Source organism: Momordica charantia, assembly GCF_013281855.1.
Source record: "Momordica charantia cultivar OHB3-1 chromosome 4 unlocalized genomic scaffold, Mcharantia_2.0 BLBB01000004.1, whole genome shotgun sequence".
Classification (NCBI taxonomy): Eukaryota; Viridiplantae; Streptophyta; class Magnoliopsida; order Cucurbitales; family Cucurbitaceae; genus Momordica; species Momordica charantia.
Genome location: NW_028275162.1, coordinates 18475787 through 18494860, shown reverse-complemented (window position 1 = coordinate 18494860; position 19074 = coordinate 18475787). Strand labels below are relative to the sequence as shown.

General features: G+C 32.4%; 1 protein-coding gene across 1 annotated transcript; it reads left to right on the top strand.

Moving 5' to 3' along the window:
• Positions 1–1860: 1860 nt before the first annotated feature.
• On the top strand, positions 1861–4208 carry LOC111022347 (uncharacterized). Its single transcript, XM_088122968.1, has 5 exons — positions 1861–2767; positions 3118–3214; positions 3334–3631; positions 3781–3810; positions 3924–4208. The coding sequence occupies exons 1-5, from the start codon at positions 1861–1863 to the stop codon at positions 4206–4208; spliced, it is 1617 nt and encodes a 538-aa protein (XP_087979094.1).
• The last annotated feature ends 14866 nt before the right edge of the window (positions 4209–19074 follow it).

Here is a 19074-nt window from a genome sequence, read left to right as displayed (position 1 = left end):
AAATGGATATTTGTCATTAGCAAAGATCATTTGGTCATTTTTAAAAAAGGATTGAAAAATAAAAACACCTACTCTAAATTCTCGAAGAATAGTACTAATCCCTTATAAGAGAAAATATCTTTAATGGCTCGTTTTATAAATTATATTTCACAAATAGCTTAAATTTTCAAATTTTTTCATATTTGAAATCTTAGATTTTAAATTTTCATTAGTACCAAAATTTCCCTCAATTATTATTGTTTTATTTGATTAAATTTGTTTTTTTCAAATATTTTTCTCTTGACCATCTAAAAATTTGATATTTTCCTCATATATCACAATTAATACCAAATCTTTCTTGTAATCAAAATTTAAATAGTTTCTCTCTCACCAAATTCATTTTTTATATTCTTTTTATTATTATATACTATTATGTTATACAATATATTCCAACTACTATCATATAATATATTTTTATCCTATAATTTACAGTACGATAAACATATACTACCTAAAAAAGTTGTATTAAGTTATATAATATATAGGTTTTAGTTGGTAGATACTCAAATATTTAGGTTATGTAGTATATAACTTTTTGTGGTATATACTCAAATATCAGGTTATATAATATATACCTATCCAAAATCTAATCAACTTCCTAACATTATTTTAAGTTTTCAAATTAGAGATTTTAGGGATTTGGGGATTTCAAAATAAAAATTATTTCATGAAACTTGCTGCACGATTTTAGGGATTTAAAAACAAAAATTAGGTCTGTCTAAAAAAAACAAAAATTAGGAAACCACACAAATTCAAAATTTATTGTATATTGATTTTATTTTTCTTTCTAGTAAATTCTACGGGTCAATCTTTAGACAATGATGTAAATTATTAAAAAGTTAAGCTGTGTAATTTGAATGGTTGTTGTTTTTTGAGATAATATCTTCGGAGGATTGTTTTAGAAACTTATTTACATAAATGTCTAAATTTTTATAAATTTACACTAGATTTCTGCAGGTAGGATTTTAATGTAATTCCAAATTTACCCATACTTATTGCATTTTCATTTATTAAGGGATTTTGATTTTTTAAATATAAAATTGTTATTTGCATAAACTAATATCACAATCATTTAATAAATGTGGGCCCCATAGTAATTGTCAAATCAAATTCCTTAATTTCAAATTCCTTAATTTTCTCCTCGAAATCTCTCAAAACATATTGATTGGTTTATTTACCAATATTATAAATTAAAAAAATATTTAAATCTTATCATCCCCATTGTTTTCGATTTTCTTCTTCGGCCAAGGTATTCCGTTTTTTCTTCCGATTTTCTTCTCCGTTCACTACCAAGCTAATCTTCCTTCACTGCTATGGTGCTATGAACACTTTCCCTTCGATTTCTCCTATGGTGCAAGGCGCTACAATGTTTCAAAATGATAATTTAAATTTTCTACACTCCTCTCACATTCGCACTTGTTCAAAAAAAAAAAGACACAATATGTTGTTTGCACGCTACTGCCAAGAAAAAACCTGAATTCAGTTTTTTCCACTATCATTCACGCCATAAGCAATTACATGGTTTTATTATTTCTTATGATTACAGGTTAATATCATAGATTTAACATTATTACTGCACTTCCTATTATTATCTTGTTTTAAATTACATTTTAGCTATTCATATATATGTATATAAATTATGTTCATGTTATTTTGTTATTATAAGATAGGGATTAGTACATAAATGGGTATATAATATACTTGTACTCTTGAAATCTACTATGAACATTATGTATAAACGCCTATTAAGTAGTATATAATTTATTCCCACATAAGTAAATGTACTTTTATAAATGTCATGTAGGTAGCACTTCTATTACCATGAGCATGTTTCATGGCGGGTTTTGGAACGACAGAGATAATTACGTGGAATACAAAGTGTCAGAACTAATTATACATCAAGAAATGTCATATGCCAAATTGCTGAAAGATATAATGGAACAATTGGGATTGGTCGGTAGTTCTGATTATCCTGATATCTTTTCTTGCATTGGAACCACTCAGTTTATGAAGGACATGAAAATATCAGACGACAAGGATGTGCATTGGTTATACAATGTCATTTTTAATGGTGTCGCTCAATGTTGTAGTTTAGTCGTTGATTGTAGAAATTGTCTTTCTAACGTATTAGATCGCATGCCTATTAATACTTCAAGTTCGATAGACAATGGTATACCATCAATTGGTCAATTTCATTACTCGATTGATGTTACCAATATTTTGAGGAATTTCCACATTGAAGTGAATGACAAGTTTTGTGGAAAGAAAAATTTACAGAATGCTTTGCGATCTGTGGCTATAAGAGATAACTTTCAATTTAGGACTATCAAATCAAATCGTGATGTACTCATTGTCCGTTTCTTTATGGACAATTGCCAGTGGTATCTTCATGCTTCCAAGTTTGGGGACCAAGGAAGTGAGATTTGGATAGTAAAGAAATTTGTACAAGAACATACATGTTCTCTTGAAATAGTTCTTAACGATCATAGGCAAGCAACTTTTTCTGTTATCAAGGAGTTTATTAAGGATAGGACTAACATGTTTGGCACTGATTTGCTTAGTGTTAAAGATGTTATATCCCATGTGCGTAGAGGACTCGGTATTAGTATCAATTATCAAAAAGCATGGCGTGTAAGAAAATCTGCAATAAAAGAAATTAAGGGATCTCCTGAGGAGTCTTACGCATTAGTTCCTTCTTTTTGTCACATGATTAAGGTGAAAAATCCAGGTATGATTCTATTCACGTATTTTCAATATATATCGCCGTTAGAGTAATATATTATATAATCTACTCTATACATAATGTTGTAGGTTCAGTTTGCGATTTTAAAGTTGACAATCATGGAAGATTTCATTACCTTTTTATGGCTTTGTCGTCTTCGATCGATGGCTACCAATATTGTCGACCTGTTATTTAAGTTGATGGAACTTCAATGAAGAATAAGTACGGTGGCACTTTGTTATCAGCTTGCATTTTAGACGCAAATGATCAGATATTCCCTTTGGCATTTTGTGTTGTCTATTCTGAGAATGACGCTTCATGGGTTTGGTTTTTTGAACAGCTAAAACCATGTATAGGTCCTCGTCAAGACCTTGTAACTGTCTTCGATCGGCACAAGAGTATAGTAAAATCAGCTGAGAAGGTTTTCACTACTGCTTGCCACTGCATATGCGCGTATCATCTCTTCAAGAATTTAAAGTTGAATTACAAGGAGAAAGTTTCTGATAAATTATTCTTCCCACGTGCCAAAGCATATAATGTTGAGGATTTTGAACATAACATGCACCTTTTAGATTCTACTGTACGAGGCATAGCGAGGAGTTGTCGGGCATAGGTTTCTCTAAATGGTCGTATGCTTATTCTCCTTCGTCAAGATACAATTTTATGACAACCAACATTTCAAAAAGTCTAAATGCTGCCATGAAAGATGCAATGGAATTACCAATTACTTCCATGTTAGAAGTCGTGCGGATGATGTTGCAGAGGTGGTTCTATAAGCGTCAGAACGATGTTGATTTTCAAATTACTAAATTCACGAAAAGTGCTGAGAGTAAGTTAAGTGAACAAATTTCAGCTTGTCGTACAATGAAAGTAAGTTTTCATAAGCATCATTACATTAAATTTTTAATACCCATGATTTATCAGTACATGTTTTCTGTTTAATTAATTTAGTAGATGTATATGTTTGGACTCTTAACTAATAAATAACTGATGTTCGTTATCTTTCAAATTTCTTTTAGGTTTATGCTGTCAATAACGATATTTATCAGGTAATTGATAAGCATAGATAATTTGAGGTAATACTTCAAAAAAAAAATTGTTCTTGTCGTCAGTGGGATATTGTTTAATACCTTGTTCACATGCATGCGCTGTACTGACTCAGAAGCATTTACCTAAAAAAGGTTATGTCTCCTCCTACTACTCGAACAACTATTTAAGTTCCACATACAGTGGAAGTATACACCCATTAGGTCATCAGTCAAGTTGGAATATCCCAGAAGATGTAAAGATTATAAAGATGTTGCTGCCCAATGTGAAACGTCCTGCTGGTAGACCAAAGAAGTTGAGGATTCCGTCAGCATTGGAATTTAAAAAACGTGTTAAATGCAGCCGTTGTGGAAGATATGGTCACAACAGGAAGTCGTGTAAATTTTCCCTTACGCAATAGTTAGACATTGATTTATGTGTTTTTTCTTGCTTATTGTATTTATTACACTTTAAACAATTTCATATTACTATTTTATAAATTCAGTTTTCTTCTATTTCTATTCCATGTCAAACTACAATTTATATATTATTACATCTTAATATACTATTATTTAAGTTGACAACTACATGTTGATATATTCCTGTATAAACACTATAAGATATATCTCTGGACAACCACTGGAAATATTGATAGTCAAGTAATTTCATAATTTCATTAATTAACAAATACATGTTGATATATCCCTTTATAAACACTATAAAATATATACCTGTATAACCATTGGAGATATTGATAGTCAAGTAATTTCATAAGTTAACAAATACATATTGATATATTCCTGTATGAACACTATAAGATATATCCCTGTACAACCATTGGAGATATTGATAGTCAAGTAATTTCGTAATTTCATAAGTTGACAAATACATGTTGATATATTCCTGTATGAACACTATAAGATATATCCCTGTACAACCATTGGAGATATTGATAGTCGAGTAATTTCCTGATTTCATAAGTTGACAAATACATATTGATATATTCCTGTATGAACACTATAAGATATATCCTTGTACAACCATTGGAGATATTGATAGTAAAGTAATTTCATAATTTCATAAGTTGACAAATACATATTGATATATTCTTGTATGAACACTATAAGATATATCCCTGTATAACCATTGGAGATATTGATAGTCAAGTAATTTCATAAGTTGACAACTACATGTTGATATATCCCTGTATGAACACTATAAGAAATATTCATGTACAACCATTGTAGATATTGATATATCACTCAAGCGTGTCTAAAGTTTATCAAATGATTACTAACTTAGTATTCTCCACAAAAGAAGCTTCAATATATCAAATCTCTTAGTCATATTGAATAAATCTAACCAAAAAGTACATAATAACTATCACAAAAATTTGAATAATGAATTCCATTACATAAAGTCGATACTTAAAGTTGTGATAACAAGTTTAAAGTTGGAGCCTCAAAATCTTCAATGCTTGGTAGCTTATATTTACTATCTTCTGCTGGACCGAACTTTGTAGTGTACGATGATCTATTCACCTTAGAAGGCATCACCACTCTACGTTTTGCCGTCTCAATGGTTATACTTCATGATCTTTCTTTAATGTCTTCATATCTCCATTCCCCCCTTTTTTAACGGACCTGTTCCTCTCAACTACACATTAATATAACTTTATGTTACATATAAAATATAGTCTCACATACGCCAAATATCCTTGGGTGGCAGCAGTAAAACCTGTGTTAAGATGTTACATGGCATCAATCTTGATTCCTATATTAATATGTTGATTACACGTTATTTCAGTTTCTCACTCCCCACAGACATCGGCATCAATCTTGCTTAAGAGTTTAGCTTTATCAAACTTCAGTTTTTTGTATCAAAAGAAACAGTTGACACTATTGAGAATTCATCAGCAGTTTGATTCCTAGACTTCAATAATTATATACTAGATGTCGCTATAGAACAAACAAAGCACAAGCAATAAGGTTTATCAAAATTAGCGGAATCAGATGACAACACAAGCACGAGAAGTTAAAGAGTTTGTATACTAACATGGCCTGGGTTAAATGACGTCACAATCCAACGGTCACAGACAAATGATAAAGGGATATACCAACATATAATTCTCAATATGTTATATATTATATACAACTATATCCATATATAGTGATCATACTAGACAAAACATTATATTAGTTATCCTGAAACAATAAATCCAATACTTACAGCATGAATGTACATGTCTCCCTCCGAATTATTATCATTTTGGTCGATGTTCTCCTTGTCCTGCATGAATCAAATTATAACAAAGCAGTATAGAGTATCGTTCAATGAGCCATCAATCAAGATTAGTACTATCAAAACAGTACAAGCAAACCTTTTTTTTTTTCAGGTCTCTTCTATCCTATCAACCTCATTTAAAAATGTTGTGCATACGAACTCATCTGGCATTAAATCTCTTTCATTTTCTTTAACTCCAAGTTCCTTCCAAAATGTAAAACATAGTAAATAACATTACACATGTCCTTCACAGATTATGAAAACTAAGCATAATTTACACATATATGATGCATTAATTTTAGATACTCACGTTAGTACGATCTACATCATTATCACTTTTAGTTGTAGCTATATTGTCCCTTGATCCATCGTCCTTTGGTTGATTTTCTTCCGAATTTTCTCCATATTTATCATCGCCCTCATTACCACCGTTGTTACCATCCCTCCCACCCGCACTCCCATCACCATCCTCATCTTCCTTTCTGATAACATTTAATCTATCATTCACCAGTCGTTTAACACTCTCAATCTTAGAAAATAGTGTATTGATTTTGCAATTCATGTTATCGAGGCTACTTAACACCATTTCTTTAAACTCTTCAAAAAGTGGAGTTATATAGCTTTCATTCCTATTCGATGGTTCACCTTCCTCCAAAACTCTTTTTTACCTATAATCGGTGCATTCTCATCTTCTTCGAACATATTTTCAAACTCAAACTGCATTAAAATTAACATATCAGTAATATAGTTTTCAATATATATATATATATATATATATATATATATATATATATATATATATACACATTGAAAATAAAACTAATCGCTATTAAAAACAAAGAAATAAATAATACCTCCTCATTCTCGAAAACTCTAATCGCTATATCCCACCATTCCGGTTGTGATGTAGCCTCTCAGTTTACCATTAGTGGTATATCAATCGATATGTACTTTGCATATTTTGTTTCTGCTGAACAAAGCAATGGTATGCATTCGTATGCCCAAATATCCAATTTTAACGGCATTTCAGAGAGTCCCACAACTGATGCATCAGGGTTTTTAATCTCTTTCTTTATAGAGCCGATTGTTGAGTTATAGCAAACATGCCCCCATGGGTAGTTCTCAAATTGTTCGGTGTCATCAAGAGCTTGATATATTCCACCTCAGTTCCGACTGCTCGTTGTTTTCCCAACAAGAATTTGACAACAAAAATAATTGTGCCATCTTAACCATGTCCTTCTTCTTCACTACATCCATTGAATTAAACAAGGTACTTATTGTTGCCCTCTTCACACGAATTCTTGAATTGTTGAAATATTTAGTCAAGAATCTCTCACTCAGTTTTTTGAAGTCCACAGAAAGTAGTTCATCACATTTAAGTCCAGTAATAGCCTCAAATTCTTGTAATCCAAAATGAACCACTTTGCTCTCAAAGTTGAAATTAATTTCATCTCCTGGGCAAGGGCTGCATTGTCTCCTAATTATGTGGCTAACTAGTTGTAGTGGATATTTTTTTATCTTTACATCTAAGAAGCTTCCAAAACACGTATTTCTAAATTTTGTTAGATGTTTTTTTTAAGTACGTCCTTAATATTCTCAAGCACTTCTAATTTTGAATATATTTGAAGCTTGGTTTCATTTAACACTTATCCCTCAGAAGTAACAATGGAGCCTCCTGAACATGATATAAGTCTAAATGTATTATATGCACATGATATATTGAATAATAACAATACAGTACATGGATATATAATACATACCTCATACACATCTACCCTGTTCTGACCAATAAAATTACCTTTATCATATTTCCCTTTTCTCCTTCTATCTTTGCGTCTTGGTTTTTTAACATTCTGTAATTCAATAAAGATTAAGATACTCAATTTCACTTAAAAATGTACTACCAAAAGAAAAAAAATAATTACCATCATCACTGTTTTGGTTGTCATAACATCTTCTTTATTCTTCCCCTTAAATCCTGGCACGCCATTTTTTAATTTTTTCAACCTTTCAATTATTGGGATATCATCATCCTGCATTATTCCAAATTCAAATTATACTACTAGTTAAAGAAATTATACTAATAATAAGGTTTTAATACCTCATATTCCTCTCTCTTTTTCCCTTTCCCTCTTCGATCCACACTATCGAGTATTACTTCTTCTTCTGTTATTTCCTCAATATGAGGTTGATTGGTAGGCACCTGAAGATAACATATTAAATATGCATATAATGACGATTAATTGTGCTAAATATAAAGAATATATACCTCATATTCCTCTATCTCTTTCCTTTTCCCCCTTTGATCCTCCACATTATCCACCATTACTTCTTCTGTTATTTCCTCAATAAGAGATTGATCGACACGTACCTTAATTTAACATATTAATTTCTATATAATCTTTATTAAATGTCCTAAATATAAAGAATATCTATATGTATTACCATGAAAGAAACAATTTGAGTTCTAACAACTTCATCTTCATTTGGATACTCAACCATAGGATCACATATAGTAACTTTCGTCTTCACCTTTTCATCTTGTTCTAGTAAAATGATTATTGGCGAGTACTTTTTATAACGAGGCATATTACCGAACAAATCTTTGTAGAAGGTAGGCTTTAATGACTGAGCATCCTTTTTTTTTGTGTCTTCCTCAGCGCTCTCCTAAGAGCAACCCAATTTAAAACATACAATGTTTTTAAAACCTATATAGATATTGAAAATAATATAACGAAATGATTGCTTACCCTCTGAGCTAAGATTAACATATAAAGGGTCTTTTTTCGACTTACTGGAAGATTGGTTAAGTAACCTATAACTTATTCTTCTTTCCTTCTGTTTTGGTAGCCCTTTGCACTTGACCATGTTAACGTAATTCAACTAATATATATCTACTTAAAACATGTAAAATTGTAAAGGCTCATTACAGGGGAAACAATCCTATCTGAAAGCCAATATAAAGTTCTATAAGACATGGTATAAAGTATAACATATTGAATATACAATATACCCGATATAACATTGACTAAACCTTTTGAGATATAAAATTTATCCATATGTATTAATGTAAATCAGTAACGGTATATATCCAATAGATTTTTAACTTTAAATCACCATCAATATATATCGAGATATATAAACTTGAGATATAATATATATCCTTATCTAAACACTATATATCCCCACATATACGTTACTCAGAACAAACGAATAAAGAAAAACATACTCGTATATACCAATGTAATACCGAAAGTCCTCTGTAAACTAGAGATATATTATATATCCCAATACCTTTTCCATGGAAATTGGTCCGTATGCTTGGGTTCTAATTCTTTGAATTGTTTCACTGGTATATATGAAGATACTTTAATCTAGAGATATATTATATATCGTAATCAGTATCAGTATATTATATATACTCAAAATATAAACTATTATAAATGATAAAACTAGATAGCAAGAGATAATGGGAACTAGAGAGCAACATATTCGGTCCAAAATTGAAACCTAAATTGAGCATATATAATAAGAACTATATACCTCAATTCTGTGCAAAATCGAAACCTAAATATAGCATAAAATACGGTATAAGCGAAACTGACGGACTTGATTGCTCATGCGACAGAGGCCAGAGATGAAATTAGAACTTACTGTGTAATGGAGTCGACGTAGCTGCCGGAGACGAAGGAAGCGCGACGATGTTGCCCTATGAAATGCGACGGAGGCCGCCGGAGAAATCTTCTGCAAAGAACGGAGAAGCAGCCGCCGGAGAAATCTCTTGAGTAACGTCGATGAGAAGCTTCAAGAGAGAAAACCGTACAGTTGCAGCGGTGGAAGGATATCGACGGAGATGAAGGAGGTTACGAAATCATGGGTTTTTAGAAATTTCAGTTTTGGAAATTTGAATTAGCTTAATTTTAGGGATTTGATATATTTTAATAATTATTTACCAATTTCATATTTTATTAATGATTTAATATTGAGATGAATATATTAGTAATTTCTATTATGGGTACCATCTATTTTAGGAATTATTTTAGACAAAAGTGTAAATTCTAGACCTTTCAATCCTTTTATGTAATTAGGACTCCTAAATAAACAATTTATGTACTAATCCCTTGTTTTTTCATCCATTTATTATGAATAGAGAAAAGAGGGAGTTGGGTTTAATGAGTGGGCTATGTGTAGGCTTAATAAAAGTGGGCTTGGTTGGAAGTGGATTGTTGTGCTGTTAGTTACGATTATTTGTTAAAATATTATAATAAGAATAACAATAGAGATGTTCGTTTTCTCTACGGGGATCCACCTAAATAGGGTGGGAAATCCCCGGTTTAATTCTCCATGGGTGGGGATGGGGAAAATTTTTTCCCGTCAACTAAATGGGTACGATGAGGGAGAATGCATTCCCTGTCCTGTTCTCTGTTCCCACCCCACTTCGTATTTTTTAAATATATATATGTATATATATAATACTAAAAAATCTTATTATTCTTTCTATACTTACCTATACTAATAAAACCATTTTTTCTCTACCCATCAAATATACAGAAGAAGATTAGATAAGGTAAATAAATAAAGTTTTTATCGTTGAAAATAAATTAATTAATTAACAATTTTCTTAGGAAAAATGTTATTCACACGAAATTTCCGGAGAAATTAAGTTTCGTGGATTGAACTTTTATATTTGTAGTATGTGTTGTATAGTGGATTCAATCTCTAATCTTTTATCATCTGATTCTTTCTCTCGAACTTGATTTGAAGATTGAGATGCTTGTTCTTGAATTTGGATCGAATTTATATGTTCTTCTTCGAAAGTTTTCAAGTCTTCAAGTTGGTCTTCGAATCTTCAAGTCTTCAGAGAGTCTTCAATTTGGTGTGAATTCTCTCAATTCTGAAAATTCTGAACCTCCAAAATGAATGAGGTCCCCTTTATTTATAGAGGTTTCCATAGGCTTTGGTGGGCCATTGGCTTGGGTAATTTTGGGCTATTCTTTAAATGGATTTATTTAAATTTAAATATTAATCCAGTTTATTTCATGGTAAATTGGGTTTTGGGCTAAGTTTGTGAACCCAATTTAAAAATTGGAATATAATTCGAATTCAAATTTGGGATGAATTCAACATTTTTGAATTTATCCAACTTTAAATTAAACGCTGGATTTATGGTTCAAATTTGAATTTTGGATCAAATTTGAAAACATGAAATTTATCCAACGTAATTTAAAAGTTGGAATATAATTCATATTTTGGATCAAATCTGAAAATATGGGATTTATCCAACCCAATTTAAAAGTCGGAATATAATTTGAATTCAAATTTGGGATGAATTCAAAATTTTGAATTTATCCAACTTTAAATTAAACGCTGGATTTATGATTCAAATTTGAATTTTTTTGAATTTATCCAACGTAACTTAAAAGTTGGAAATATAATTCAGATTCAAATTTGACACGAATTTGAAAATTTGGATTTAAATTTAGTATCCAATCAAATTTAGAATTTGAATGAAGAATCATATTTGGGACTGATTTGAGTTAAAATCCCATCAGATTTCAATTTGATTTGAGTCAAATTTAAGAATTCAATCAAATTCCAACCATAAGTTGAAAAAGAAAATCATATTTGAGCAGGGATTTGATTTGGGTCAAATATAATTTAAAGAATCAAATCAGATTCTCAACCATAATTTGAAAAAGAATTCTATTCGAATTGGGACGAATTGGGATTTCGATTATTCTTCTGATTTGAACCCAAGTTTTTGCCTATAAATTGAGCATTCAGGTGCATTTGTAGGAGCACAACAGAAGTCCAGAAAAGGTTGGCTGCAAAATTCCTTCACCTTTTTTTTTCTCTTAAATTATTGGCTTCTAGTATTCACATTCTTCCCTTCTTTATGCAGCTTTGAATTATCGAGGTTACCCTCCTCTGTTCGTCCATCTTAATTCCATCGACAAAGAGTAAGAAATTTATCCTTTCTATTTCTGCGAATTTTTCAATCCTTAAACACTTGCCGAAATTTTTTTCACTTTTTCCATGGGAGGCTTTTCAAAAACTTTTTTTTAAATAACACGTCCCTGTATAGCACGGAGTTTAAAAAAAAAAACTAATTTTTAATTTATTAAAAAAAATACCTCCCTACCGCATGGCAGTGAGGCTTTTAACCTTTTTTTTTCAAAGTTTTGTTCTTTTTCTTTTAAAAACTCTTTTTTATGTTAAAAAAAAAACTTGTTTCAAAGTTTTTTTTTTAACTCTTTTCTTTTTTTAATGTCTTTTTTTAAACACCTCTGGCTAAGAGGCTTTTAAAATTTTTCTATTTTTTTAACGATTTTTTTTTAACTTTTCATTGAATTTGTTTTTCAAATTCCATTTTTAACTGAAAGTTTTTCTCCCGGCATTATTCTAATAATTTTTTTTTGTTAGGAGCCCACTTTATTTTGTCACTTCTTCTATTGGAATTGTGATATCAAACTTTCACTCTTCACCTAATTATCAAGGTTTGTCTTCATCTTGATTTTTATTTTCTCATTTTTGTTTGCTTGTTTTTCTCTCTTGCAGCATGGATACTCCAAGGATACTCACGGTTACCATCCTTACAAGGATGATGCCTATATAGGGATATCATTCGACTCATGCATACTCGTGGAACAATGCCACCTAATTTGGTGAAGTATCCCTCACGGTTACCATTCTTTCAAATATGACGCCTATATGGGGATAACATTCGGCGGCTACAATTTCTTCACCAACGATCGAGCAACTACAATTTTTTTCACAAAGCTGCAATTTCTTTACTAACGATCATGCGGCTACAGCTTATTCGCTAATGATCAATCAGTTACAATATCTTCGTCAACGATCAAGCGTCTGTAACATCTTCGCCAGCAATAAATTGGTTGCAACTTCTTCGCCAACGATCTAGTGACTGCAATATCTTCGCTAACCATCAAGCTTGCAATATATCCGACAATGATCAAGCAGCTGCAAATTCTTTTCCAACGATCAAGCTTGCAATATATTTGCCAATGATCAAGCAGTTACAATTCATTTGCCAAGGATCAAGCGATTGCAACTTCTTCGCTAACGATTAATTGCCTGCAATATCTTCACCAACTATCAATCGGCTGCAACATTTTCACCAACCATCAAGCAAAGATCAAGTTTGAGGGAAGACATTTATCATGAGGGGCACAACCTAATTTGATGGTATATGCCCCCAGTGACCATCCTTCATTCTGCTACAAAGCTAGCGTTCAATAGGATTAAGCGTCGTATCGTCACTCTTGGTAAGGTTGCGTTTTGCAGCGTTACTGTGGTGTCGCCATATTTTTTTTAAGTTTTTTTTATAAAAACTTGGACTGAACTTAAAGATTTCTTTAAGCTGCCTACGTATCCTAGGAAAAGATCAAGTCATAACGTAGTTCAAATACAAGATTTTTTTTTTTTTTTTTGCTGTTCACCTTTTAAACTTATGCCGGCTAGGAGTATCATGTAGTTTAAACTTTTACGATAAGGAGTGTTGTATTTCAAATGCTGTCATTTTCATCACAACTTCCATATCCTCCATTTTTAGGATTAGTTGAGATGAAAAGCTTTTGTTTTACTTTTAAGGAACCTTATGTATTTATGATAAGGGAGAATTTTCTTTTCATACGTGAAGGAACAATGCTGTGAATTTTCTTCTCATCATTCACTTCATCGGATGATTTTGCTTCCACGGTCTTCATCATTCTTTCGTATTGATCGTTTGACACTTTGAGACGATTAAAAACAGATTTCAAAGATTGATTTTTCTTTGACGTGGACATGCTTAGCCTTTGAAATACTGAAGATCAAGTGGGGATGTATGTAACACATTGACTTTCTTCTTTTGTAGTGGCCATACTCATCCTCTGAAAGATTGAAGGTCGAGTAGCTAAAGGTTTGATGCGATCGAATACAGAAGTCATTTGCTCAGTTATTTTAGAGTTGTCAATTTGTTCCACATTTATGTAATGTGAACTTGCAAGATTTTCTTTCTTTTTTTTTTTTGATATAGAAGAATTTTTTTGGGGAGAATTCTTTTAAGGTCGCTGATATCTGGGGTCGAAAGGAGTCTTTATTTTATTTCCTCTCTGATTTAGGCTTCCTTGAATCCTTCTTTCCTTGGTGTTCATGCTCTTTGCTGAGCATAGATGACTTCTTCTGAGCAAAACTTTGTTTTTGTTTCTTCTGACGAGTCACAGTAGCCCAGTTTTCTTCTCCCTGATTGACAGATTTGACAACATCTTTAATGGTATTTCTTGAAGTCTTCTGTTGAGAGCGAACATATATAGGCTTCAACGTTCCAAATCGGATCAAGTTTATCCCCTTATTGTAGAATAGACTTTGAGGTGTTTGGCTGCCTATATTTGTTGTTACTGCAGCGTGATTTGATTGAGCTATTTCATTGAAATCCAGCTCAATCTTTCCTTCTAGAGCTAAATTTAGGATACGCTCTTTTAGGACAAAACACTTTTCCACTGGATGACTGATAACTCGGTGGTACTTTCAATATTTGGGATCATCAACTTTACTCATTTGTTCTGGTTGTATACACTCTGGAAGTACAATCAATCGTGTTTCCAGTAATTGTTCCAACATATAAGGGATGTCGGAATTAGGAAAAGGATAGACTTTTTCTTGCCTTTTTTTCAAGCTTAGCCATCTTTTCTTATTTCCTTTTTGCTTCTCAATTCTCTTTCCTTTTATTATTGAAAACAACTTAGGCGAGATTGTGTTTACACCAAAAGACTCATTTGAAGTTTTCTCAACACTTTTGCTTTCTTTCTCTAAGTCCAGCACTAAAGAATCCTTACTTCCTCGATTAGCAATGCTTAGCTCCATATCGTGAGCACGAGTTGTTAGCTCTTCAAAGGTGCAAGGTTTTATACCTTGAAGGATGTAAAGAAGTTCCCAATGCATTCCTTGAGTGCATAATTCGACAGCGGATAGTTCAGTAAGCCTATCTTTACAATCAAGACCTAGAGCTCTCCATTGGTTGATATATTCAACAACCGGTTCGCCTTTTCTTTGTTTGGAGTTCGTGAGCTCCATCATGCTGACGGTTCTCTTCGTACTGTAAAAGCAATTTAGGAATTCTCTTTCAAGCTGTTCCCAACTCTCGATCGTTTCAGGCTCGAGATTAGTATACCAGTCAAAGGCGTTTCCCTTTAACGTTCGGACGAACTGCTTGACCAACTGATCACCTCTTGTACCATCATTCTCACAAGTTTCGACGAAGTGAGCAATATGTTGTTTGGGATTGCCCTTCCCATCGAAATGCTGGAATTTTGGAGGTTGGTATCCAGCAGGCATTCTCATATCATTAATCCTCTTAGTATATGGCTTAGAATACAAGAGGGAGCTTTGAGAAGGTCCGCCGTATTGCGCTCTGATCGTGTTCGTGATCATACCTTGGAGCTGTTGAACAGACAGCGAAGCGATCGAAGTGGAATATTGCGATTGATTTTCTTGAGCAATAGTCTTTCCCTTGTCATTTATCTTAATAGCAAGGGTTTGATTCGACTCAGTAAAATTTCTGTTTTCAATCTGATTCTTCAAGGAAGCAATTTCATAATCTCTTTCTTCCACTGTCTTCATCAATGCAGCGAGCTTCTTTTCCATTTCAGCCATTTTTTCATCTATAGTGCTTGCATCAGTCATCATAACAGAGACAATGTCAGGATTAAAATCAAATAAGGGGTTATGATTAACAAGAAACTCATTTTCAATAGTTGTTTCTTGCAGCATCATTACTTTGTTTGCAACAACAGGAGGAGTTTGATGTTCCCGTAGTTGGAATTCATCAGAGCAACCATAGGTGATATGACCCATATGAAGATTACTCATGTAAGCAGTTCTTGTAGAAGCCTTTTTAAATTCCATTGATTTTCTTGAAAAACTTTAAGTCTTGAGAAGGAGATGAGAGGTAGAGATTGTCCCACTGGTTCTCAAGACTTAAATGTTTAATTGAAAAATAATTTAAAATTAAAAGAATAAATGGGAAAAAAATTTCCACGGGGACCCGATCTCCATGAATTTCCCGCGGGAATGGGGAATTAAATGGAGGATGGGGAGGGGGACCGAGAAGCCTTTTCCGTCCTCGTCCCGCCCCATGAACATCCGTAGATAACAATATTTGGTTAGGTTTGATTTTGTTTTGTTTTCGGTTTACAAAATTTCAACCGAATGGAACCGATAAAATCAATTTTATAACAATTTAGAACCAAAATGGAAAAATTGAACCCAATTTAAATTGATGCCTTTTGTTTGGTTCGATTTTCTCGATTTTAATGTTCACACTTCACCCCCACTGGGTAGGCAATTCTTGCTACAATTTAGTTATTTTTTGCGCTAAATCTATGCATTTTTTATCTGGTTTATTTTGTAGCTAGGTCATAATATTTTCGATTAGGTTAGGACAATTGATATGTTACATTTATTAATGGAATTTTATATGATTAATTGGTTGGTTCATAGAAATTTTTTTAATTAGATTTGAGAAGATAGTAATTATAATGTCTATTCAAATTCATAGATTAATTTGATGGAATTAAATTTCTAAGATTAAAGTTGACTCTATTTTTAGTACAAAATATGAGGGGTAAAAATTTGAACCTCCTGTCTCCAGGAAAAGATTTATATGTTTTTACTACTCAACTAAGCTGAAGTGAGTTAAATATAGTAGTACAAACGATCTTTTTTTCTAAATTTAAATTTGAGTTTTTTTTGTACTCTAATACTAAGGCAATATATTAATTCAATTTCTTTAACAGTATTACATAAAAAATGTGAGGATGTAGATTCAAACTTCTGAGTCTCTATGTGATCACAAGATACTAATTGTTCTATTTTTATGTAAAAGACAACCTACTTCAAAGAATAATATTTTTGTCACACTAAACCTTTTATTATCATGTTGATTTTGGCCCTAAACATCTCCTTAATTATGCAAAAGTTTATCAGAATTGAGCTCAAATACATTCCACCTTTGAAGAAGCTGGACACAGATCCATCATCTGGAAAAATATAACTAATGCCCATTACTCTACTCTTACCACCAACACCAACGCATAAGAATTATTAAAACTTAGAAGCACAAAACATCTTACTTTTCAAGTGACCTATCAACTAAGTATTTATTTGACAAGTGGAACTGTGACTCATAAATTTTTTTCCCCTTTTTTAGTACAATAAGTGGGATGGAGGATTCAAACTCATGATTCTAGAGATAGCGGTTAATTACCGCAGAGAATTTGATAGTGACCTTCTCATTCTTTTCCTTTTTAACTTCTTCTTCTTTTCCTTTTTTTGAGTACAAGCTAAAAATGAAACAAAATAAATAAATAAGGGATAAGAGCATCTTTGGTCATGGCACCATTAACTTATGATGGGTGGTCCTTAAGCCATATTTGTGAGCATCTATTTCTTCAAACAAATAATCTAGTTCATGGGCGGCAGTGTTAATAGAGAAAAGTACATATAGATTAATTGTCTAATGAAATTATGTCTATGACGTATTTGTCTTTTAACATATGTCATGCACATGACGTTTCTATTTTATTCAATCATATATTAATATTAATATTTATAAAAATTATATTAAAAGTAAAAACTATTTATAAAGTAACAAATGTTTTTCCCATACAATTTGATGACTATGATTCTTAAAGTTTCACCATAGTTATTAAATAAAAAAGCATACCATTTTAGTGAAACAGTTATTCTGTAGAATTTAAATCTATGAATTTGTTATAGAGATAACAATCAGAATAAAAGAAATAGAGATAAGTTTTTCATACCAAAACAGATAAATATTCAGATGAATTATTATACCGACTAACGTATAATCATCCTAAGCTTACTAAATGAAAAATCTATTCTATTACCATTGTTGCATGGAAACAACCACGTGTTAAACTCAGTGCAACTGTACACTCAAGGTTGGTTGTAGTAAGCAAACAAGGTTGTATCACCAAGCATTGCAACTGAAACACTCCAAATAGAATTTAAAGAATACAATATCCAACCAAGACTTGTATCGAGACTACACTAAACTAAAAAAAATCGAAATTAAAAGATTCTACTGCAACTGTTGAAAGAAGAACGAATGGACTTGATTAGTAAAATAATGGGGGAGGTAGTGATTCTTTTGCCTACTGCTACCACTAGATGCTCCAGCATCGACTGCTTGCTGTAGCCCAAGTAGATATTGTTTCCTTCCAGAAAATTTAGATTCTAATACTCACAGCTTAATCAGACCTTAAACCCATGTTTTTAGGCAATGTTAGGTTAAGCATTTACCCTCTACGTGGAAATATAGATCTAACATCAAATAGAGTCAAACACACAGCTCAAATATTTTTCAAACTAAATAAAAGGAGATGGTATTCCAAGAATGGTGATCAAGCATTAGGAATTTTGTTAGGAAGAGCAGCTCCAACTCTTTTGAGAAGAAGGACGATCGCAAGCGTTCGAGGTCTTCTCCATGTCAGGATGGCCGACCTGTGGACATTAATACCATTTTTGAAGGCCCGAGTGGGGGCAAATCTGGAAACAAAAGAAAGAAGCTTGCTAGGAAGCTCGGCACGAGGTGTACACTTACCACACAATGAGGCTTTAAACGCCTTTACGTCATTGACAATAATTCTCTAATAAGCGCGTCGTATTAGAGTCGACAGGATTGGAAAGACCATCTATAGGGCACTATTTAAAAAGTAGGGACCATATTTGCATGCCTATGGTCAACCATGTCCACCTCAGACTAGCTTTGGTCGATGGAGGGGCTTCAACAAATATTTTGTCTCTCACAACCTATGTAGCCTTGGGATGGACCTTGGCCAGCTTAAGAAGAGTCGACACCTCTGGTCGGCTTTGCAGGTGAATCTGTCTCCCCTGAAGGTTTTATCGAGCTCTCTGTCAAACTTGGACAAAAAGACATGCATATCACAAAGCTGCTGAGTTTGTGGTCATAGACGTCAATT